At 48.9% G+C, this 23,418-nt stretch overlaps 1 protein-coding gene across 4 annotated transcripts in view; it reads left to right on the top strand.

Annotated features, from left to right (window-relative positions):
* Positions 1–23,418, top strand: part of LOC121290654 (pleckstrin homology-like domain family B member 1) — a 250,600-nt gene that overhangs the window by 66,059 nt on the left and 161,123 nt on the right. For 3 of the 4 annotated variants that reach the window (XM_041211388.1, XM_041211386.1, XM_041211389.1), the window contains one exon: positions 19,738–19,860. In XM_041211388.1, the coding sequence (XP_041067322.1) occupies positions 19,738–19,860 (123 nt within the window). Of the gene's footprint in view, positions 1–17,645; positions 17,665–19,737; positions 19,861–23,418 lie in introns of those variants that run through there. The other variant, XM_041211390.1, reaches the window with a different exon arrangement.

The following is a 23,418-nucleotide window of genomic DNA, read 5'->3' as shown; positions in this document are numbered from 1 at the left end:
ACTGGGTTTAATAAACATGTGGTTTGCTGTCTCCTATCCTGGGGCAGGGTTTAAAAAAAAACTTCAAGATTGTTCCATTACTTTGCAGACAATTCGCAATCCATCTCAGACTGGCATTTGTTTTTGCCCTGATCGACTGTCAGGTCCCAGCAGAACCGTGTTAGGGGGGCATTTGGGGGTGGGTCCTCCCCTGAGTGCCAGATGGTAGGGAGGGGAGGGAGGTGAGCTGTCTCCTCCAGACTTGCTCCCAGACTGAAACTGAACTGAAATTGCCTGGCGGTCTAGCTGGGACGAGGGGCAGTCTGCAACTTGTGAGACAGCAGTGTTTAGGCGCGCCCTCACATACCAGACTGCGTAAAGCATCCTGTTCAGGGCAGGAGTGAAGGTCTTCACAGTCAGAGGGACACAGTCCGAATGTTTGAGTGTGTGTGTGTGCTGACGGGGCGGGGTCACCGAGACTTGCACAATCATCCCGCCACTATAATTGAAAGAGAAATGGAAATATTCCCAAAAACTGGGAGGGCGGAGTGTCTGTGTAGCCAGAGTTCTGTTCAAATCCTCCCGGAAGGAGGATGGGCTCTCTGTCGAACACTGTGTCCCATTGGTTGCCTTTAAACTGAGTGCTGATGTCTTGAGAAACACTTTTCTTCCCCCCACACACCCCACCCCCCCGCCCCCCTTCAAACAAGCTGTTCGGCCCCTGGTGGTGACCCCAGGCCAGTGTAATGCTGCCTTGCTGACCCGTTGTGTAAGTATTTTCCCTGCTTTGCTGTTAAGTTTGTCTTGTTGGGATGATGAGAGGGTTCAGAGGAGACAGGAGACAGCAGAGAATGAAGGCAGAGATAAAAACAAAAAAACTGCGGATGCTGGAAATCCAAAACAAAAACAGAATTACCTGGAAAAACTCAGCAGGTCTGGCAGCATCGGCGGAGAAGAAAAGAGTTGACGTTTCGAGTCCTCATGACCCTTCGACAGAACTTGAGTTCGAGTCCAGGAAAGAGCTGAAATATAAGCTGGTTTAAGGTGTGTGTGTGGGGGGCGGAGAGATAGAGAGACAGAGAGGTGGAGGGGGTTGGTGTGGTTGTAGCGACAAACAAGCAGTGATAGAAGCAGAATATCAAAAGATGTCAACAACAATAGTACAATAGAACACATAGGTGTTAAAGTTAAAGTTGGTGATATTATCTAAACGAATGTGCTAATTAAGAATGGATGGTAGGGCACTCAAGGTATAGCTCTAGTGGGTTTTTTTTTTTATTTTATATAATGGAAATAGGTGGGAAAAGGAAAATCTTTATAATTTATTGGGAAAAAAAAAGAGAAGGGGGAAACAGAAAGGGGGTGGGGATGGGGGAGGGGACTCACGACCTAAAGTTGTTGAATTCAATATTCAGTCCGGAAGGCTGTAAAGTCCCTAGTCGGAAGATGAGGTGTTGTTCCTCCAGTTTGCGTTGGGCTTCACTGGAACAATGCAGCAAGCCAAGGACAGACATGTGGGCAAGAGAGCAGGGTGGAGTGTTAAAATGGCAAGCGACAGGGAGGTTTGGGTCATTCTTGCGGACAGACCGCAGGTGTTCTGCAAAGCGGTCGCCCAGTTTACGTTTGGTCTCTCCAATGTAGAGGAGACCACATTGGGAGCAACGAATGCAGTAGACTAAGTTGGGGGAAATGCAAGTGAAATGCTGCTTCACTTGAAAGGAGTGTTTGGGTCCTTGGACGGTGAGGAGAGAGGAAGTGAAGGGGCAGGTGTTGCATCTTTTGCGTGGGCAAGGGGTTGTGCCATAGGAGGGGGTTGAGGAGTAGGGGGTGATGGAGGAGTGGACCAGGGTGTCCCGGAGGGAGCGATCCCTACGGAATGCCGATAAGGGGGGTGAAGGGAAGATGTGTTTGGTAGTGGCATCATGCTGGAGTTGGCGGAAATGGCGGAGGATGATCCTTTGAATGCGGAGGCTGGTGGGGTGATAAGTGAGGACAAGGGGGACCCTATCATGTTTCTGGGAGGGAGGAGAAGGAGTGAGGGCGGATGCGCGGGAGATGGGCCGGACACGGTTGAGGGCCCTGTCAACGACCGTGGGTGGAAAACCTCGGTTAAGGAAGAAGGAGGACATGTCAGAGGAACTGTTTTTGAATGTAGCATCATCGGAACAGATGCGACGGAGGCGAAGGAACTGAGAGAATGGGATGGAGTCCTTACAGGAAGTGGGGTGTGAGGAGCTGTAGTCGAGATAGCTGTGGGTGTCGGTGGGTTTGTAATGGATATTGGTGGACAGTCTATCACCAGAGATTGAGACAGAGAGGTCAAGGAAGGGAAGGGAAGTGTCAGAGATGGACCACGTGAAAATGATGGAGGGGTGGAGATTGGAAGCAAAATTAATAAATTTTTCCAAGTCCTGACGAGAGCATGAAGCAGCACCGAAATAATCATCGATGTACCGGAGAAAGAGTTGTGGAAGGGGGCCGGAGTAGGACTGCAACAAGGAATGTTCCACATACCCCATAAAGAGACAGGCATAGCTGGGGCCCATGCGGGTACCCATAGCCACACCTTTTATTTGGAGGAAGTGAGAGGAGTTGAAGGAGAAATTGTTCAGCGTGAGAACAAGTTCAGCCAGACGGAGGAGAGTAGTGGTGGATGGGGATTGTTCGGGCCTCTGTTCGAGGAAGAAGCTAAGGGCCCTCAGACCATCCTGGTGGGGGATGGAGGTGTAGAGGGATTGGACGTCCATGGTGAAGAGGAAGCGGTAGGGGCCAGGGAACTGGAAATTGTTGATGTGACGTAAGGTGTCAGAGGAATCACGGATGTAGGTGGGAAGGGACTGGACAAGGGGAGAGAGAAGGGAGTCAAGATAACGAGAAATGAGTTCTGTGGGGCAGGAGCAAGCTGAGACGATCGGTCTACCGGGGCAGTTCTGTTTGTGGATTTTGGGTAGGAGATAGAAGCGGGCCGTCCGAGGTTGGGCAACTATCAGGTTGGAAGCTGTGGGAGGGAGATCCCCAGAGGAGATGAGGTCAGTGACAGTCCTGGAAACAATGGCTTGATGTTCAGTGGTGGGGTCATGGTCCAGGGAGAGGTAGGAGGAAGTGTCTGCGAGTTGACGCTCAGCCTCCGCGTGGTAGAGGTCAGTGCGCCAGACAACAACAGCACCACCCTTGTCAGCGGGTTTGATGACAATGTCAGGGTTGGACCTGAGAGAATGGAGTGCAGTAAGTTCAGAGAGAGACAGGTTAGAATGGGTGAGAGGAGCAGAGAAATTGAGACGACTAATGTCGCGCCGACAGTTCTCAATGAAAAGATCGAGAGAAGGTAAGAATCCAGAGGGAGGGGTCCAGGTGGAGGGAGAATATTGAAGATGGGTAAAAGGATCCGTTGAACTGGGAGAGGACTCCTGCCCAAAGAAGTGAGCCCGGAGACGAAGACGGCGGAAGAAGAGTTCAGTATCATGCCGAGCCCGAAATTCATTGAGGTGAGGGCGTAAGGGTATGAAACTAAGTCCTTTGCTGAGCACTGAACGTTCAGCATCGGAGAGGGGAAGGTCAGGGGGTATAGTGAATACACGGCTGGGGTTGGGATTGGAAGATGGGGTGGGGACGGAGGGACAGGCAGGGGTGGAGGGTCCTAGATGGGTGTTGGTGTCGATGAGTTGTTGGAGCTTGCGTTCCTTAGCACTTGAGAGAAAGAGAAAAAGTTTCTTGTTGAGGCGTCGGATGAGCCGAAGGATAAAATGAAACTGGGGGCACGCGCAGCTTTGAAAAAGGGTACGGCGGTGCTGCTGGAGGGAGAGGTCGAGTGTGTTCATATGGCGGCGCATGGCACTGAGAGTGGATTTCAGAATGTGACGGGAACAGCAGTCCGAGAAACGTTTTATGTCCCGGAGATACCTGTAATCCTGGGTGGGTTCGAAACATGAGGGGTGGAATTTCAGTTGAAATCCATGTGGGGTAAGTCGGAGACGGAGACAGTCACTGAGAAAGGAGATATGGCTGTGAAAGCGGGTTTTAGTAAACACCTTGTCAAACACTAGGAGAGAAATGGAAAGCAATGAAGGTGAACAAGGCAACAGAGAAATCCGGAAATCTTGTCGCAGAGAGGAACAGAACTTCTTCAAGGAGGTAGGCATTTCTTGAAGAGCAGTGGCAGTCAATTAAACACAGAGATAAAAACAAAAAAACTGCGGATGCTGGAAATCCAAAACAAAAACAGAATTACCTGGAAAAACTCAGCAGGTCTGGCAGCATCGGCGGAGAAGAAAAGAGTTGACGTTTCGAGTCCTCATGACCCTTCGACAGAACTTGAGTTCGAGTCCAGGAAAGAGCTGAAATATAAGCTGGTTTAAGGTGTGTGTGTGGGGGGCGGAGAGATAGAGAGACAGAGAGGTGGAGGGGGTTGGTGTGGTTGTAGCGACAAACAAGCAGTGATAGAAGCAGAATATCAAAAGATGTCAACAACAATAGTACAATAGAACACATAGGTGTTAAAGTTAAAGTTGGTGATATTATCTAAACGAATGTGCTAATTAAGAATGGATGGTAGGGCACTCAAGGTATAGCTCTAGTGGGTTTTTTTTTTTATTTTATATAATGGAAATAGGTGGGAAAAGGAAAATCTTTATAATTTATTGGGAAAAAAAAAAGAGAAGGGGGAAACAGAAAGGGGGTGGGGATGGGGGAGGGGACTCACGACCTAAAGTTGTTGAATTCAATATTCAGTCCGGAAGGCTGTAAAGTCCCTAGTCGGAAGATGAGGTGTTGTTCCTCCAGTTTGCGTTGGGCTTCACTGGAACAATGCAGCAAGCCAAGGACAGACATGTGGGCAAGAGAGCAGGGTGGAGTGTTAAAATGGCAAGCGACAGGGAGGTTTGGGTCATTCTTGCGGACAGACCGCAGGTGTTCTGCAAAGCGGTCGCCCAGTTTACGTTTGGTCTCTCCAATGTAGAGGAGACCACATTGGGAGCAACGAATGCAGTAGACTAAGTTGGGGGAAATGCAAGTGAAATGCTGCTTCACTTGAAAGGAGTGTTTGGGTCCTTGGACGGTGAGGAGAGAGGAAGTGAAGGGGCAGGTGTTGCATCTTTTGCGTGGGCAAGGGGTTGTGCCATAGGAGGGGGTTGAGGAGTAGGGGGTGATGGAGGAGTGGACCAGGGTGTCCCGGAGGGAGCGATCCCTACGGAATGCCGATAAGGGGGGTGAAGGGAAGATGTGTTTGGTAGTGGCATCATGCTGGAGTTGGCGGAAATGGCGGAGGATGATCCTTTGAATGCGGAGGCTGGTGGGGTGATAAGTGAGGACAAGGGGGACCCTATCATGTTTCTGGGAGGGAGGAGAAGGAGTGAGGGCGGATGCGCGGGAGATGGGCCGGACACGGTTGAGGGCCCTGTCAACGACCGTGGGTGGAAAACCTCGGTTAAGGAAGAAGGAGGACATGTCAGAGGAACTGTTTTTGAATGTAGCATCATCGGAACAGATGCGACGGAGGCGAAGGAACTGAGAGAATGGGATGGAGTCCTTACAGGAAGTGGGGTGTGAGGAGCTGTAGTCGAGATAGCTGTGGGTGTCGGTGGGTTTGTAATGGATATTGGTGGACAGTCTATCACCAGAGATTGAGACAGAGAGGTCAAGGAAGGGAAGGGAAGTGTCAGAGATGGACCACGTGAAAATGATGGAGGGGTGGAGATTGGAAGCAAAATTAATAAATTTTTCCAAGTCCTGACGAGAGCATGAAGCAGCACCGAAATAATCATCGATGTACCGGAGAAAGAGTTGTGGAAGGGGGCCGGAGTAGGACTGCAACAAGGAATGTTCCACATACCCCATAAAGAGACAGGCATAGCTGGGGCCCATGCGGGTACCCATAGCCACACCTTTTATTGGAGGAAGTGAGAGGAGTTGAAGGAGAAATTGTTCAGTGTGAGAACAAGTTCAGCCAGACGGAGGAGAGTAGTGGTGGATGGGGATTGTTCGGGCCTCTGTTCGAGGAAGAAGCTAAGGGCCCTCAGACCATCCTGGTGGGGGATGGAGGTGTAGAGGGATTGGACGTCCATGGTGAAGAGGAAGCGGTAGGGGCCAGGGAACTGGAAATTGTTGATGTGACGTAAGGTGTCAGAGGAATCACGGATGTAGGTGGGAAGGGACTGGACAAGGGGAGAGAGAGGGAGTCAAGATAACGAGAAATGAGTTCTGTGGGGCAGGAGCAAGCTGAGACGATCGGTCTACCGGGGCAGTTCTGTTTGTGGATTTTGGGTAGGAGATAGAAGCGGGCCCGTCCGAGGTTGGGCAACTATCAGGTTGGAAGCTGTGGGAGGGAGATCCCCAGAGGAGATGAGGTCAGTGACAGTCCTGAAACAATTGATGTAGTGGTTGGGTATGGTCCAGCGAATAGGAGGAAGTTCTGCGAGTTGACGTCTCCAGCGTGGTAGACTAGTGCCCCAGAAACAACATGCCACACTTGAACAGTTTGGGACAAGTGTCAGCAGTGGACTGAGAGAACCCATGGGTCAGAACAGTCAGAGACTTGAACATATAATCCAGCCTGACACTTGCAGAGCTGCACTGTACAAGGGTCAGTACCAAGGGAGTGCTGCACTGTCAAAGGGTCAGTACTGAGGGAGCGCTGCACTGTCGAAGGGTCAGTACCGAGGGAGCGCTGCACTGTCGAAGGATCAGTACCGAGGGAGTGCTGCACTGTCGAAGGGTCAGTACCGAGGGACAGCTGCACTGTCGAAGGGTCAGTACTGAGGGAGCGCTACACTGTCGGAGGGTCAGTACTGAGGGGGTGCTGCACTGTCGAAGGGTCAGTACCGAGGGAGTGCTGCACTGTCAAAGGGTCAGTACCGAGGGAGTGCTGCAGGGTCAAAGGGTCAGTACTGTGGGACAGCTGCACTGTCGAAGGGTCAGTACTGAGGGGGTGCTGCACTGTCGAAGGGTCAGTACCGTGGGACAGCTGCACTGTCGGAGGGTCAGTACTGAGGGAGCGCTGCACTGTTGGAGGGTCAGTACTGAGGGAGCGCTGCACTGTCGGAGGGTCAGTACTGAGGGAGCGCTGCACTGTCGAAGGGTCAGTACTGAGGGAGCGCTGCACTGTCGGAGGGTCAGTACCGAGGGACAACTGCACTGTCGAAGGGTCAGTACCGAGGGAGTGCTGCATTGTCAAAGGGTCAGTACCGTGGGACAGCTGCACTGTCGAAGGGTCAGTACTGAGGGAGTGCTGCACTGTCAAAGGGTCAGTACCGTGGGACAGCTGCACTGTCGAAGGGTCAGTACTGAGGGAGCGCTGCACTGTCGGAGGGTCAGTACTGAGGGAGCGCTGCACTGTTGAGGGTCAGTACTGAGGGAGCGCTGCACTGTCGAAGGGTCAGTACTGAGGGAGCGCTGCACTGTCGGAGGGTCAGTACCGAGGGAGTGCTGCACTGTCAAAGGGTCAGTACCATGGGACAGCTGCACTGTCAAAGGGTCAGTACTGAGGGAGCACTGCACTGTTGGAGGGTCAGTACTGAGGAGCGTTGCACTGTCGAGGGTCAGTACTGAGGGAGCACTGCACTGTCGGAGGGTCAGTACTGAGGGAACGCTGCACTGTCGGAGGGTCAGTACTGAGGGAGCGCTGCACTGTCGGAGGGTCAGTACTGAGGGAGCGCTGCTCTGTCGGAGGTGTCAGCTTTTAGATGAGACATTCTGAGGCTCTGTCTGCCCCCTTGGACAGATGTAAAGGATCCCATGTCATGATTTTGAAGACGTGTTGGGGAGTAGGCCAATGTTTAGCTCTTGACCAGGATTACTAAATCAGATCATCTGGCCATTTTTCACTTGCTGTTTGTGGGATCTTGCTGTGTGCAAGTTGGCTTTTGTTTTCCTACATTACAACAGTGGCTACATTTAAAGTAATTCATTGGCTGTGAAGTGCTTTGGAAACTCTATGGTTGGAAAGGTGCTGTTTAAATGCAGGTCTGACTGTCTATGTGACTCCAATCCCACAGCATGTCTGCTGTCCAAACTGCCAAGTGTTTGTTCAGAACTTGACATGTGGACATGAGGTCCAGATGGATATAGTGTGTTTCACTCTTAAGGCCCTCAGGGGCAATTGGGAATGGGCGTTAATTGTGGCCTTGCCAGAAATGCCCACATCCCGTGAATGTAGGATCCTACGATTGGCAACTGACCAGCACTGGTTCATGTGGGACCTGTGTGTGTGTGTGTGTGCCTGTGTGTGTGTGTGTGTGTGTGTGCCTGTGTGTGTGTGCCTGTGTGTGTGTGCCTGTGTGTGTGTGTCTGTCTGTGTCTCTGTCTGTGTGTCTGTGTGTGTCCATGAGAGTGTGACTGTGTGCCTGTGTGTGTGTGTGTGTGTGTGACTCTTTGTGTGTGTGTGTGTGTGTCTGTGTGTCCGTGAAAGTGTGTGTCTCTGTGGGTGTGTGTCTCTGTGTGTGTGTCTGTGAGTATGTGTGTGTGTCTCTGTGTGTGTGTCTCTGTGTGTGTGTCTCTCTGTGTGTGTGTGTCTCTGTGTGTGTGTGTCTCCCTGTGTGTGTCTGTGTGTGTGTCTCTGTGTGTGTGTCTCCCTGTGTGTGTGTGTCTGTCTCTGAGTGTGTGTGTCTGTGTGCCTCTGTGTGAGTGCGTGTGTCTGTAAGAGTGTGTGTCTTTGTGAGTATGTGTGCCTCTGTGTGTGTGCCTCTGTGTGTGTGTGTATGTACCCCTGTGTGTGTGTGTGTGTGTCTCTGTGTGAGTGTGTGTGTCTGTGCCCCACATTGCAGCAGGAGATTGCTGTAGGGATTCGATCAGCCTGTGCTCTGTCTTGTTCTGTTTAATCTGACCGCCTCTCTCCCCCCACCCTCGAGAGAATGCTGCCCATACAGTGCGGATTGGGTGGTCTTGCGAAGCTGGCACAATCAGAATTACCTGGAAAAACTCAGCAGGTCTGGCAGCATCGGCGGAGAAGAAAAGAGTTGACATTTCGAGTCCTCATGACCCTTCCACAGACTCTGTTGAAGGGTCATGAGGACTCGAAACGTCAACTCTTTTCTTCTCCACCGATGCTGCCAGACCTGCTGAGTTTTTCCCAGGTAATTCTGTTTTTGTTTTGGATTTCCAGCATCCGCAGTTTTTTGTTTTTTTTACAGCCAATCAGCTGCCCATTTTACACAAGAGCGACAACTTGCACTTAAGTGGCGCCTGGGACACACGGTGCCGTCACAGGGGTAAGAGCAGACAGAACTTTTCCCACCCACTTTCTAATTGACTGAGGTGTAACATGGGTTGGGTGAAGTGGGGGTGGGGTGTTGGTTGTCTCTTTGGACCAGTTCCAACTCGAGCTGCTGATTGTGTGAAGGTGTCTGCAGCCTAAAGCAAAGACGCTGGAATTATTCAAAACTCAGTATTTTTATTGGGGGAAACGGGAGAGAGCAGCACCCATTCATTATTGGATCGCACACATTCTTTTCTGCACAATAAAAGACTTCTAGTGAATCGGAGCCGACTGGGTTTAATAAACATGTGGTTTGCTGTCTCCTATCCTGGGGCAGGGTTTAAAAAAAAACTTCAAGATTGTTCCATTACTTTGCAGACAATTCGCAATCCATCTCAGATTGGCATTTGTTTTTGCCCTGATCGACTGTCAGGTCCCAGCAGAACCGTGTTAGGGGGGCATTTGGGGGTGGGTCCTCCCCTGAGTGCCAGATGGTAGGGAGGGGAGGGAGGTGAGCTGTCTCCTCCAGACTTGCTCCCAGACTGAAACTGAACTGAAATTGCCTGGCGGTCTAGCTGGGACGAGGGGCAGTCTGCAACTTGTGAGACAGCAGTGTTTAGGCGCGCCCTCACATACCAGACTGCGTAAAGCATCCTGTTCAGGGCAGGAGTGAAGGTCTTCACAGTCAGAGGGACACAGTCCGAATGTTTGAGTGTGTGTGTGTGCTGACGGGGCGGGGTCACCGAGACTTGCACAATCATCCCGCCACTATAATTGAAAGAGAAATGGAAATATTCCCAAAAACTGGGAGGGCGGAGTGTCTGTGTAGCCAGAGTTCTGTTCAAATCCTCCCGGAAGGAGGATGGGCTCTCTGTCGAACACTGTGTCCCATTGGTTGCCTTTAAACTGAGTGCTGATGTCTTGAGAAACACTTTTCTTCCCCCCACACACCCCACCCCCCCCGCCCCCCTTCAAACAAGCTGTTCGGCCCCTGGTGGTGACCCCAGGCCAGTGTAATGCTGCCTTGCTGACCCGTTGTGTAAGTATTTTCCCTGCTTTGCTGTTAAGTTTGTCTTGTTGGGATGATGAGAGGGTTCAGAGGAGACAGGAGACAGCAGAGAATGAAGGCAGTGCGTCCTAGACTTGGGTGCAGCCTTAAGAGGGCATTTTAACCCCTGTGTCTGCACAGCTTTACATGCATTTCAGGGATAAGTGGTTAAGTAAAGGAATAGAAGGATATGCTGATAGTGTGACTGTAACAGGATGGCTGCAGGTTCGTGTGGAGCAGTTGGGTCGAATGGTCTGCTTCTCTTTAATTCTCCCAGTAATTTTACTGATCATGAAGGGTCAGGGCTGTAGTGTCAGGCGTACCTGGAGCAGACTTACTGCTGTCCTATTCCACATTTCTGCTGCTTAGCACTTCTGTTGAAACCATGGCAGATTCTCTCATTATCAGCCCCAAGTGCTGAATTAACTGGTTAACAGGATGTTTCACAGTGACGGATTGTTTCAAACGACCACTGTGTTTGCAGGCTCAGGATTAACCCTCTGTCAGGAAAAGTCATGTTTCTCTCACAGACACTTAAAATCCAGGGTCCCAGACTGTCTCTGTCAACCCTCGGTCTCAGTCAGTTCCCCAGCTGAGTGTGAGCTCTGTGGGTCAGACCTGCACACTGCCCCCCACCCGCTGACTCCGAAAGACACCTCCTCATTGATCAACATTTCAGACACCTCCTTAACTCTGTCCCTCAGGGAGGGAGGCACCTCAAAATGTGACATCAATGGCAGCTCCGCCCCCCATCCCTCCGCCCCCATCCCTCCACCCCCCCATCCCTCCGCTCCCCATCCCTCCGCCCCATCCCTCCGCCCCCCATCCCTCCGCTCCCCATCCCTCCGCTCCCCATCCCTCCGCTCCCCATCCCTCCGCTCCCCATCCCTCCCTCCTCCGCTCCCATCCCTCCGCTCCCCATCCCTCCGCTCCCCATCCCTCCGCTCCCCATCCCTCTGCTCCCCATCCCTCCGCTCCCCATCCCTCCGCCCTCCATCCCTCCGCCCTCCATCCCTCCGCCCCCCAGCCCCTCTGCCCCCCCAGCCCCTCCACCCCCCAGCCCTCTGCCCCCATCCCTCCGCCCCCCATCCCTCCGCTCCCCATCCCTCCGCTCCCCATCCCTCCGCTCCCCATCCCTCCGCTCCCCATCCCTCCGCTCCCCATCCCTCCGCTCTCCATCCCTCCGCTCCCCATCCCTCCGCTCCCCATCCCTCCGCTCCCCATCCCTCCGCCCTCCATCCCTCCGCCCTCCATCCCTCCGCCCCCCAGCCCCTCTGCCCCCCCAGCCCCTCCACCCCCCAGCCCTCTGCCCCCATCCCTCCGCCCCCCATCCCTCCGCTCCCCATCCCTCCGCTCCCCATCCCTCCGCTCCCCATCCCTCCGCTCCCCATCCCTCCGCTCCCCATCCCTCCGCTCCCCATCCCTCCGCTCCCCATCCCTCCGCTCCCCATCCCTCCGCTCCCCATCCCTCCGCTCCCCATCCCTCCGCTCCCCATCCCTCCGCTCCCCATCCCTCTGCCCCCCCAGCCCCTCTGTCCCTCTGCCCCCCCCAGCCCCTCTGCCCCCACAGCCCCTCTGCCCCCAGCCCCTCTGCCACCCAGCCCCTCTGCCGCCTAGCCGCTCCACGCCCCACTTAGCCCCTCCCCTGACCCCCTCAGCCCCACCGTCCCACCATCATCATTGTCTTCTCTTCATTATTGAAGATGGCCGTTTCTTGTATGTGTAAAGTGTTGTGCGTTCTAACGTGTCTGTGAGGCCCGACTTCAGACCTTCATGGCTCTCCATAGTGTGGGCAAGGACAAAATGACAATGTTGGGACAGCCGGCCTTTCTAATTTGCTTTTTGTCCTTAGCTGCTTGTGTTCTTTGCTGTTGGATGGGTCGCTCCAGAAGATCGCGCCCCAGGTTGTTCGTCCTTTTGTGTTTTCTCCCAGTCAGTGCTCGACATACCACATTTCCTGAGGTTTGCCTTCAAGGAGTCCTTGAATCTTAAAAACAAAAATCTGCGGATGCTGGAAATCCAAAACAAAAACAGAAATACCTAGAAAAACTCGGCAAGTCTGGCAGCATCGGTGGAGAAGAACAAAGTTGACGTTTCGAGTCCTCAAAACTCGAACTTGAGGACTCGAAACATCAACTTTGTTCTTCTCCGCCGATGCTGCCAGACCTGCTGAGTTTTTCCAGGTATTTCTGTTTTTGCCTTGAATCTTAATCTGGGCCCACCTCACAGGAGGTGACCAAGTTTAAGTTGTGAATACATGACTGCTTTAGGGATTTTATTATCAGGGAGAGGTGGAAGACCAAATAAAAATACAGGCCGATATAGGGAGGGGGAAATTTAGGAAATTTCTCTGTGACGTCCCCACCTGCTCCCTCAATGCCCCTTCACCCCTGCCCCCCCAACCAACCATCCAACCAACCTTGCTCCTGAATAATTGGCCCAGGAGGTCACCTGACACTGATCATTGTTACAGATTTATAGCTCTACCTGTCCCATCCCCCCTTAAACCAGCTTATATTTCACCTCTTTTCTATTTTTCTTTCATTCTGTTGAAGGGTCATACGGACTAGAAACATTAACTGTGTTCCTCTCCGCAGATGCTGTCAGACCTGCTGAGTTTTTCCAGGTATTTTTATTATTATTGTTACAGATCTTCTGTGTGGTGATCAGCGGCCCTGTCCAAAACAGGCCCAGTCCTCACTTGAAGGACTTCAGCAAATCAGTCATTAGGGTACAAAAGGAGGCCATTCAGCCCATTGATTCTCTGCCTGCTCTCTGTCGAGCAATCCAATCAGCCCCATTCCCCTGCTCAATCCCTGTATCCCTGCAAGTTTATTTCCCTCAAGCACCCATCCAATTTCCTTTTCAAATCATCGATTGTCTCCACCACCACCACCCTCATCGGCAGCGAGTTCCAGCTATTAACCAGTCACTGTGTAAAAAAGTTCTTCCTCACATTGCCCCCTGTATCTCTTGCCCAAAATCTTAAATCCGCATCCCTTAGCCCTTGTACTATCAGCTAATAGGAACAGCTTTAATTTGAGATAAAAGCAAAATACTGTGGATGCTGGGAATCTGAAATAAAAACAGAAAATGCTGGAAAAACTCAGCTGGTCTGGTATCATCTGTGGAGAGAGAAGCAGAGTTAATGTTTTGAGTCTGTATGACCCTTCTTATGACCCTGCTCTGAAGAAAAGTCATATGGACATTAACTCTGTTAACCCACTGAGTTTTTCCAGCATTTGCTGTTTTTGTTTCAGCTTTTCTTTGTCTATCTTATCCAAACATGTAATAGTCTCCCCTCAATCTCCTTTGCTCCAAGGAGAACAGCCCCAGCTTCTCCAACCTAACCATGTGCCGAATAGCTCCTCATTCCTGGAACCATTCTGGTAAATCTCCTCTGCAACCTTCCGAGGGCCCTCACATCCTGAACTGCATGCAGTACTCTAGTTGCAGCCTAACCAGAGTTTTATTGTAGACGGTGCCAGCTTATTGCAGAAGGCCAGTCTTCTCTGGGCAAAGGGACCACCCCTCAACCTCTAACCTAGGTCTGGATTATATCATTTCAGATTGTGAGCCCATATCACCTCAAGCCTATTTAGTTGCACACAAACACAATCTAATATCTCCTTCATCTTACAAATCTAAATCAGATCACCCCCAAGTCTATGCCTCTTTAAAGTGTGCAGTCCCAGCTCTTTGAGTCTATCTGAGTAACTAGGGATGCGTTAGTCTGCCTGCCCTCCTTAGCAATCTTTCCAAATCTTGACATCAGCCGCAATATCATGTGAGGAGACAAAAACTGGACACTGTGTTACAAACGGAGGCCTGACCACATTTTTGGCCGAAGAAAGAATTTACATTTGTACAGCTTCCATGCTGAGTCCAGCACGCCCAAAGCATTTTACCAGGCAGTAAGGTCACTGCATTGTCGGGAATGCGCTTGTGCACAGCATGATCACACAGAAGGCAGTGTGATCAATGATTAAACAATGGCCTAGAAAGGTGTGATTTTAAATTCAGGTTTGGGAGCATCTGCACATTCTGGCCAGTGGACACTTAGCTTGTTGGTTGCAGTAGTCTCTTTGAGGATCATTGTAGGCCTAGTTTGGTGAAAGTAGCTGACAAAGCAGTGGCAGCCTCAGGTGGGCATTGCACAGCATTTTATTTGATCCTCTGCAACATGGTGGGTGTTTGAGGGATAAATATTGACCAGCACACTGTGGGGGAGAACTTCTGTTTATTAAATCTATCTTCACATTGACTTTACCAAAGGTCATTTTAAAAGTTTTTATCCTATGGATTCAAACTGAGATAAGAATTGAATTGAATTAACTTTGGGTTTGATGTGCTGTTTGTACAGCATATCTGACATTTTGCCTTGATTTCAACATCATCATTTCCCACTGTTCCCTCTCTCTCTCTGAGTGACTTGATTGGCTCCCCATCCACCACCTTAAACATTCACTCCCTCCACCACCGATGCACAGTGGCAGCAGTGTGTACCATCTACAAAATGCACTGCAGAAATTCACCAAGGCTCCTTAGACAGCACCTTCCAAACCCATGACCACTACCATCTAGAAGGACAAGGGCAGCAGACACATGGGAACACCACCACCTAGAAGTTCCCTTCCAGTCACACACCATCCTGATTTGGAAATATATCTCCGTTCCTTCACTGTTGCTGGGTCAAAATCCTGGAACTCCCTCCCTAACAGCACTGTGGGTGTACCTACACCACATGGACTGCAGCGGTTCAAGAAGGTAGCTCATCACCACCTCTCAAGGGCAATTAGAGATGGGCAATAAATGCCAGTGACGCTCACATTCTGTTACTGAATAAGAACGTATTAAGACGTTTAGGACCTAGTTTTAATACGTATTAACAACAACTTATATTTATGTAGCATCTTTAATGTAATGAAACGTCCCAAGGGGCTTTACAGGAGCATTATAAAGCTAAGTCTGACACTGAGCCACATAAGGAGATATTAGATTAGGTGACCAAAAGCTTGGTAAGAGAGATTGGTTTTAAGGAATGTCTTAAAGGAGGAAAGTGAGAAGGAGAGGTGAAGGGAGGGAATTCCGGAGCTTGGGGCCCAGGCAGCTGAAGGCATGGCCACCAGTGGTGGAGCAATTAAAACCAGGGATGCACAAGAGGCCAGATTTAGAGGAGCACAGATACCTCGAAGGGTTGTGGGGTTGGAGAAGGTTACACAGATAGGGAGGGATGAGGCCACAGAAGCATTTGCAAACAAGGATGAGAATTTTAAATCGAGTGTTTCTTGACCCGGGGCCAGTGTTGAGCACAGGAGTGATAGGTGAACGGGAGCTGCTGTGAGTTAGGACACAGGCAGCAGAGTTTTGGATAACCTTCAAGTTTACAAAGGGTAGAATGTGGGAGACCAACCAGCCGAGTCTAGAGGTGACAAAGACATGGATGAGGGTTTCAGCAGCAGATGAGCTAGACAGGATCACATAGTTTGGACTTGATTTTATAAACCTGAACAGACAGAATTTGGTGTACTAAATATTGGCGCAGTTAGGAGCTGTGTGCGCACTGCCCTGAAGGTTTAACTTTTGCCCCCGAGCTGTGTCACTGTTTTGTGTCAAATATTGTTTATTTAGTTTTCTGGGACTCTGCTATTTTTTCACATTGTCACTGAATTCCAGCTGGGGTCCAAAGGTTCTCTGACCTTTGACTTGGATCGTAAGTCCACCATCAGTCAGGAGGGGCAGTGGTGGGGGTGGAGCTGTTTAAAGGTAAAAGCAAAATACTGCAAATGCTGGAAATCTGAAATAAAAACAGAAATTGCTGGAAAAACTCAGCAGATCTGACAGCATCTGTGGAGAGAGAAGCAGGGTTAACATTTCTAGTTTGGAGCAGTTTAACCCTTGATTTGGGGAGCTGGAGCGAGTTGGGATATCATTCCTCTCACCCTGCCTGCCATCTTCTATTGTTACTGTAGTTCCTCAAAGCTGAAATTCTGGGTCTTTCAGTTTAGCTCGCTTGCTCTGCATTAGCCAGAATATTTCCTTTTGGCTTGTTCTGGATATTAAGATTTCCTCTAGTCTACAATTATGAAGAGTTTATTTTGTTTCTCTCTTGTGTTATTTACCACACTTCATTGGCTCAGAATTTGCTGGCCTTGCAATTTGCTCCATGAGTTAGATTTTTTCCTGTACCATTAAAATTGTAATGTTGTTGCTTTTTGAGTTGCTGGAAGTGCAGGCTGAGAACGCACAGCAAGGGCATTGGGGCATCTTGGACCAATCAGAGCCCCTTTCTTCTGTAGCATAAATTGAGATTGTTTGAAATTTGGCATTCTTGCATTTGTCCTGATGAGTGCAAGATGAAAAGCTTCAACAACATGTCTCCCTTTTCAGCAATACTCAAGCCTTTTCCTCTTAACCAATGAGAAGAAAGAAAGACAGAGATGGCAATAGGGTGAACTGGAGTCAAATCAGGTACAGAAAGAGAAATAGAGAGGGAAATAAAGACTGGGATTAAAGAAGAAATAAAAAAGTTTTAAAAAATGTAAAAAATACACTGACATTTTTTATAAGCCCTAACAACAATCCACCACCTGTAGGAATGAGACCCACGGTTGAAGTTCTTCATTTTCTGGGCTGGAGAGTGGCATTGCACGAGCATAAATCTTGCTATTAAATGGGTGCTCAGGTCATTAAGTACTGGCTCTGTGGTGAAGAAGGGGTAATTCATGTGCAAACGCAGACATTTCTTAAACTCGCAGGGAGTTTGAGGCTGTTTTTGCAAAGGTAACAGCGGAGCAACACAAACCGCCCAGTAACCTGTGGCCATTTGCATTTTATGGGCTATCTCTTCCCCCTCACAAGCTGCTGATCGATTTGCAGATTAAAAATGGCTTGTGTCACTAAGGTCAGTGTCCTTATGGCAGCAGACGCTGGGCCAATGTTTCTGAGGCCGAGAATAAATGTTCTGACTGGAGAGCTGAAGAAGGGAATCATTCCAGGACTACACTCATAATATGTTTTCCTTTGTCTTTGACCAAATATGGCGATGGATGGGATTCCACGATCCCCCTCCCAACAATGTCATGCCGCCTTTTACTGCTTTAAGCTCTGAGTCTGTTTGGGAAATGTGTAGGCAGTGAAACATCTGAGGAATTTGCCTGCCTTTTCACATTGGCATTGTACAGATTGTAGAAGATGGTGTTTTGAACATATGAAAAGAAATTGCAGTTTAAAAGGAATCTTGGCAAACAAACCATGAGTGAACATCTGGAACTTCTAAAGATTGAATGCTTTCCAGATGTTTGGAGCTGTGCGCATGAATAACAAGCCTCTCTCTCAAAGATTCTGTGGCTGAGACTCGATGAAGCAGCAACTCTGCCGCCGTCCTGGTCATTTTAGGAGGTTTGTTGAACGGGATCCATGCCTGCCTGTGACTAATTAGAAACAGAAGGTAAACATTGCTGGTAACATTCAGCATGCAGGAGTTTGTGCGGCAGGAGTGCGATCCAGGGGCTCAAGGGCTGCACCCCTAAACCATAGCCTCTATGCTTCCCAATCTGTTCAAGTTAATTCATAGTCAACTGAGCTGTGGTTCGAGTCTGCTAGCCCCTGACAGGCTTCCAGATCTTGCTGTGTGCCAGAAATGTTAAATTGGATGATTTGTCTCCCTTAGCCCTGCCTTTCATTCTGGCCATTATTACATACCCTGAATTTCAGGTTGTATTGATGTACATAACGGGCTTGATGCCTAGGGGAGTAATGGAGGGTCGAGATAATCCAACAGCGGAATGAGGAGTGGGGTAGGTGATGGATGAGAAAACGCGAGATATTGTGACTGGGATGTGTGTTCTGTTCCTGAACCCTGGGGCTGGGGGTTAGAACGATAGTCTCAACAAGAGCTTTCTGACAGCAGCATGGTACTCCCAGAACAGCCCTTAGCAAAGTCCTAATGCGCCTTAAGAAATGTAGGAACAGGAGGAGGCCACTCAGCCCCTTGAACCTGTTACATAGGAATAGAAAGAGGCTATTCAACCCTTGATCTTGTTACATAGGAACAGGAGGAGGCTATTCAGCCCCCCCAAGCCTGTTTTGCCATTCTGTTGGATCATGGCTGACCTGTACCTCAACTCAATTTGCCCTCCTTAGCTCCAGATCGTTTGATAGTCCTACCTAACTAAAATCTTAGCCTTGACAATTTCATTGTCCCCTGTCTCCACAACACTCTGGGGGGAGAGAGTTCCAGATTTCCACACTCCGTTGTGTGAAGCAGTGCCTCCTGACATCACCCCTGAACAGACAAGCTCTCGTTTTGAGGTGATGCCCCTTTGTTCTGGATGATGCCCCACAGGAGAAAAAAATTTCTCTCTATCCACCTGAACAAACCCATCATCTTAAACACCTCTGTTAAATCACCCCTGAATCTGCATGTAAATAGATCTTTGAAGATGGCAGGATATACTGAGAGAGTGGTTAGCAAAGCATGTGGGATCTTGGGCTTCATAAATGAGGTATTGAGTGCAGAAGAAGTTATGATGAACCTGTACAAAGTTCTGGTTAGGCCAGAGCTTTATTGTGTCCAGCTCTGGTCACCATCCTTCAGGAAGGATGTGAGGGTCCTTGAGAGGGTGCAGAGGAGATTTACCAGAATGGTTCCAGGGAGAAGGGATGTTAGGTTAGAGAAGCTGGGGTTTGTTCTCCTTGGAGCAAAAGAGATTGAGGGGAGATTTGATACTCGTGTACAAGGTTATGACAAATTTGGATAAGATAGACAAAGAAAAGCTGTTCCTGTTGGCTAATTGAACAAGGACTAGGGGACACAGGTTGAAGGTTTTGGGCAAGCGATATGGTGCTGGGGGTGGGGGGATGTGGGGAGGAGCATTTTTACGCAGTGAGTGGTAATGACCTGGAACACACTGCCCATGAGGCTGGTGGAAGCAGAGAAGATGAATGATTTTAAAAGGAAATTGGATGGGCACTTGAAAGTAATAAACTTGCAGGGCTACAGGGATCGAGCAGGGGAATGGAAATGACTGGATTGCTCTATGGAGGGATGGTATGGACTCGATGGGCTGAAAGGCCTCTTTTTGTGCAGCTGTGACTCTATGACTAATCTATCTTTCTTAGATATCAGCGGGTAACAATGGCATGGTTTACATTTGAAAACCTGTCATATCTCAGTGGTTGACAATTCTGCCCCCAATTAACATTAAAGGAAGTGTCCTTCTGTTTCCTGGCCCAACTGTGGTGGGACTGATCTGTCACCTAGCCTCAGCTCCTGCCGGCCCGATTTACACCACTACCACAGCTGGCCAGAAGTGGCAGCCTCGAGCCGCTCTGCCACAAGGACCAACGGCAAACTGTCATGGCTGCTCGCTGGCTTTGGTTCTGCAATCTGATTGGTACAGGTTAATAATCATATTATTGCTTGTCATGTGCCAATCAGAAACTGGGAAAATGTCTCCTCGAAGAAAGAGCCCCAAAATACAATAATTGATAACACTTTTCTTGTATTCATTTACTGCAGGTTGCATTCTGTGCCTGGGCCAATCGAACTACTTTCGATTCAACCATCCCATAGAAGCCAGACGTATAAAGAACATGAAGCCCGACAGTGAGATTTTAATCTCCTCGCCCAGCTTGGTTCCAGGTAGGAAATGGGGTATGAATATTAGGGCCTGTTTGGGAGTGAGCAGGAGTTAGCTACTTTGCCCTTTAGGGCCTACAGGATTAATCTGTTTATTTTCAGTCTCCGAGATGCTGAATGTGCCGTGTCCCGGCTCCCCTTCAACTTCCAATGATCTCATCCTGTATCTTCATGGGGAGTTCCTGAGTCCAGCTCCCAAACACCAACAATACTTTATAGCCCACGTCTGCAGAATTCTTCATCAGCTCAGCGTTTAGCAATGTTTAAAAACAAACTTGAGTTTTTCTCACTGGAACATTTTTGCTTTTCTCTTTATCTTTGATAAGCTGAGAGCCATCCCTGCTGTCATCAGCTAGTTCCAAATACCAGCAGTCCCCCGATAATCCTGATTCATTCATCAAACCTTTAGGACTGACTTGTTGCGTAGGGCGTTTCTTTGTTGGTCTGTCATTACTGACCAAACCTCCTATCTTGTGCTGTGGCAGAAATACAGAAGGACTTAACATTCAGAGAAAACGCACAGTTAAGAATGCATTTGGAAGAGCCCGAGTAGTTCAGCTGGTAGCGCATCAGACTTGTTAATCAGAAGGTCCAGGGTTCAAATCACTGTTTCATCTCTGCTTCCTGTACAAAATGCAAGAAGGATAAATAAGGAAAAACTGTTTCCTCTGGCAGGAGGATCGGTAACCAGAGGGACACAGATTGAAGAGAATCAGTAAAAGAATCAGAGGTGGGGGTGTGAATATTGTTTTTATTCATTCATGGGATGTGAGCGTTGCTGGCTAGGCCAGCATTTATTGCTCATCCCTAATTGCCCTTGAGAACTGGAATGGCTTGCTAGGTCATTTCAGAGCCAACCACATTGCTGTGGGCCTGGAGTCGCATGTAGGCCAGACCAGGTGATGGTGGCAGATTTCCTTCCCTAAAGGTCCTTAGATGAATGACAATCAGTAGACTTTTAATTTCAGATTTTTAAAAATATTGTATTCAAACTTGGCCATCTGCCGTGGTGGGATTTGAACCAAGGTCCCCAGAGCATTACCCTGGGTCTCTGGAATACTACTCCAGTGAGAATACCACATTGCCACTCCCTCTCCTTATGCAGGCGGTTGGGGTGCACTGCCTGAAAGGGCACTGGATACAGATCCAATAATACATTTCACACGAATTGGATAAATACTTGAAAAGGAAAGATTTTGCGGGGTTATAGGACAAGTGGGACTCATTGAACAGCCCACTCAAAGAAGCAACAGAGCCTCGATGGGCCGAAAGGCTTCCTCCTCTGCAGTGTCACTGTTTGAGTCAAAGACAAGGAGCTACTTTGTTGGGCAGTTTTACGAATATCGGCCGTCAGTTTGTAGTCATCTTCAACCTGTTGCGCATGCTCCTCTCTGATGAATCCCGCGTAGGGCTTGTCCTTCAAGCTTCAAGGCAGAGAGCTCTAGGTATGGGACGGTGATCTGTCACCAGGAGGGCATTGATTGAATGTTAAAAGGCTGCCATGAGTTTGGCCAGCTTTCTCGTCCTACCGAGCCAGCTGGCCGTGTTTCCCTGTCGGAGAAAAAGTGTCACTGCCTGTGCTGGCTGACACTTCTTCAGTTACTGCACCAGGAGTGTCCCCTGGATTATTGCTCAGTACTGTCGAGTTAGGCCTTCAGTCCCCAACCTCCTGATTCAGTGACACCACCTGACAACTTGCGTGGTTAAGTCAAACACACGAGAGTCAGGCAGGGAGCTGCGCTCAAAGGACGAAAGGCAGACCTGCATTTTTACAGCACCTGTTGCAATGTTAGGCTATCTTAAACCACTTTACAACAGTGACTATACTTCAAAAGGTACTTCATTGGCTGTAATGTAGCAGCCAATTTGTGCACAGCAAGCTCCCACAAAACAGCAATGTAGTAATGACCAGACAGTCCGTTTTAATGATGCTGGTTGAACAAGAAATGTTGGCCAGGATACCAGGGAAGAGCACCTTTCCTGTTTCTCAAATCACATCACGTGGGACAGTGGAGTTGGGCCCTTATTTTCAGGTCCCTTCCGAGTGGTGGCATCCCTGACAATGTAGCACTCCCTCAGTACTGAACTGGAGAGCATCAGCCTAGGTTATGTGCTCAAGACTCTGAGACAGTCTTTGTGTGCTATCATTGAGCCAGGGCTGATGGTGTGCTAGTTAAGTTAACTTAGCAACATAAGAGTGGGCGTAGAACATTCATCCCCTTGAGCCTGTTCCACCATTCAATGGGATCATGGCTGAAGTGTGACCTAACTCCATGTACCTACTTTAGCTCCACATCTCTTAATACCTATAGTTAACAAAAGCCTATCACTCTCAGATATAAAAGTAACAATTGATCCAGCATCAAGTGCTGTTTGTGGGAGAGAGTTCCAAACTTCAACCAGCCTTTGTGTGTAGAATTGTTTCCTAATTTCACTGAATAGTCTGCTTCTAACTTTTAGATTGTATCCACTTGTCCTGACTCCCCAACCACTAGAAATAGTTTCTCTATCTCTTCCCCATAATATCTTGAAACCTTTGATCAAATTATCCCTCAATCTTCTAAATCCCAGGGAACACAACCCTAGTTTGTGAAATCTCGCCTCGTAATTTAACCCTTGGAGACCAGGGAGCATTCTGAAAAAGCTGCACTGCAGTCCCTCAAAGGTCAATATATCCTTCCTAAGGTGTGGGGTACAGAACTGCTCACAGTGACTCAAGGTGTGGTCTAACCAGGGCTTTGTAAACCTTTGCATGTGGTCTAACCAGGGCTTTGCATGACTACTACCCCCGTGCATCCTAGTCCACAAGGAAGAACTTCCAGCATTCCAGTAGCTTTTTTGATTATTTTCTGTGCTTGTTCATACCATCTTAATGATCTATGTATCTGCACCTCAGAATCCATGTGGATCCCCATTTTTCACCATTGAGAAAGTATTCTGTTCTATCCTTTTTAGGTCCAAGTTGGATAACCTCACATTTTCCCACAGTTTTGCCCACTCACTTGATCTATCAATAGCTGTGTGTAATTTTTCCCTTCAATCTACACTGTCTACATATCTATTGGAAAATTTGGATGTGTGGTTTTCTATCCCATCATCTAAGTCATTAATAAATGAAGTGAATATTTGAGACACCAAAACAGTTCCTTGTGAGACATTCGCCTTCCTGGTGTTGCTGAGAGGAACCATCAACCATTAGAGTGTCAGTTAATTATATTCTTATGGGTTAATGGTAATTACATTGTTAGTTTAATGGCATTATATTATTAAACAGGTGATAGGTATTTGTACTGCTGTATATGGGGATACTGGGACATTGGCATGGTGGGGTAGCATTGACTGTGAACTAGGTCAATAAACTCCAGCAAAGAAAACTGTTGTGTCTTAGTTTCAACTTCACCATCCAGCGTGGATCCAGTTAAAACAGAGAACCTGCCCATTATTCCTATTTTCTGTTTCCTGACCCCCAGCTAATTTCCTAATTGGGTCAATAATTTGCCTTCAGTTCCATGGGCCTCAACTTTAGTTAACAGTCTCTTTTGAGGGACTTTATCAAATGCC

Source organism: Carcharodon carcharias, chromosome 18 (assembly GCF_017639515.1).
Source record: "Carcharodon carcharias isolate sCarCar2 chromosome 18, sCarCar2.pri, whole genome shotgun sequence".
Taxonomy (NCBI): Eukaryota; Metazoa; Chordata; class Chondrichthyes; order Lamniformes; family Lamnidae; genus Carcharodon; species Carcharodon carcharias.
The sequence above is the reverse complement of the archived record's forward strand: the minus strand, read 5'-3'. Positions and strand labels throughout refer to the sequence as shown.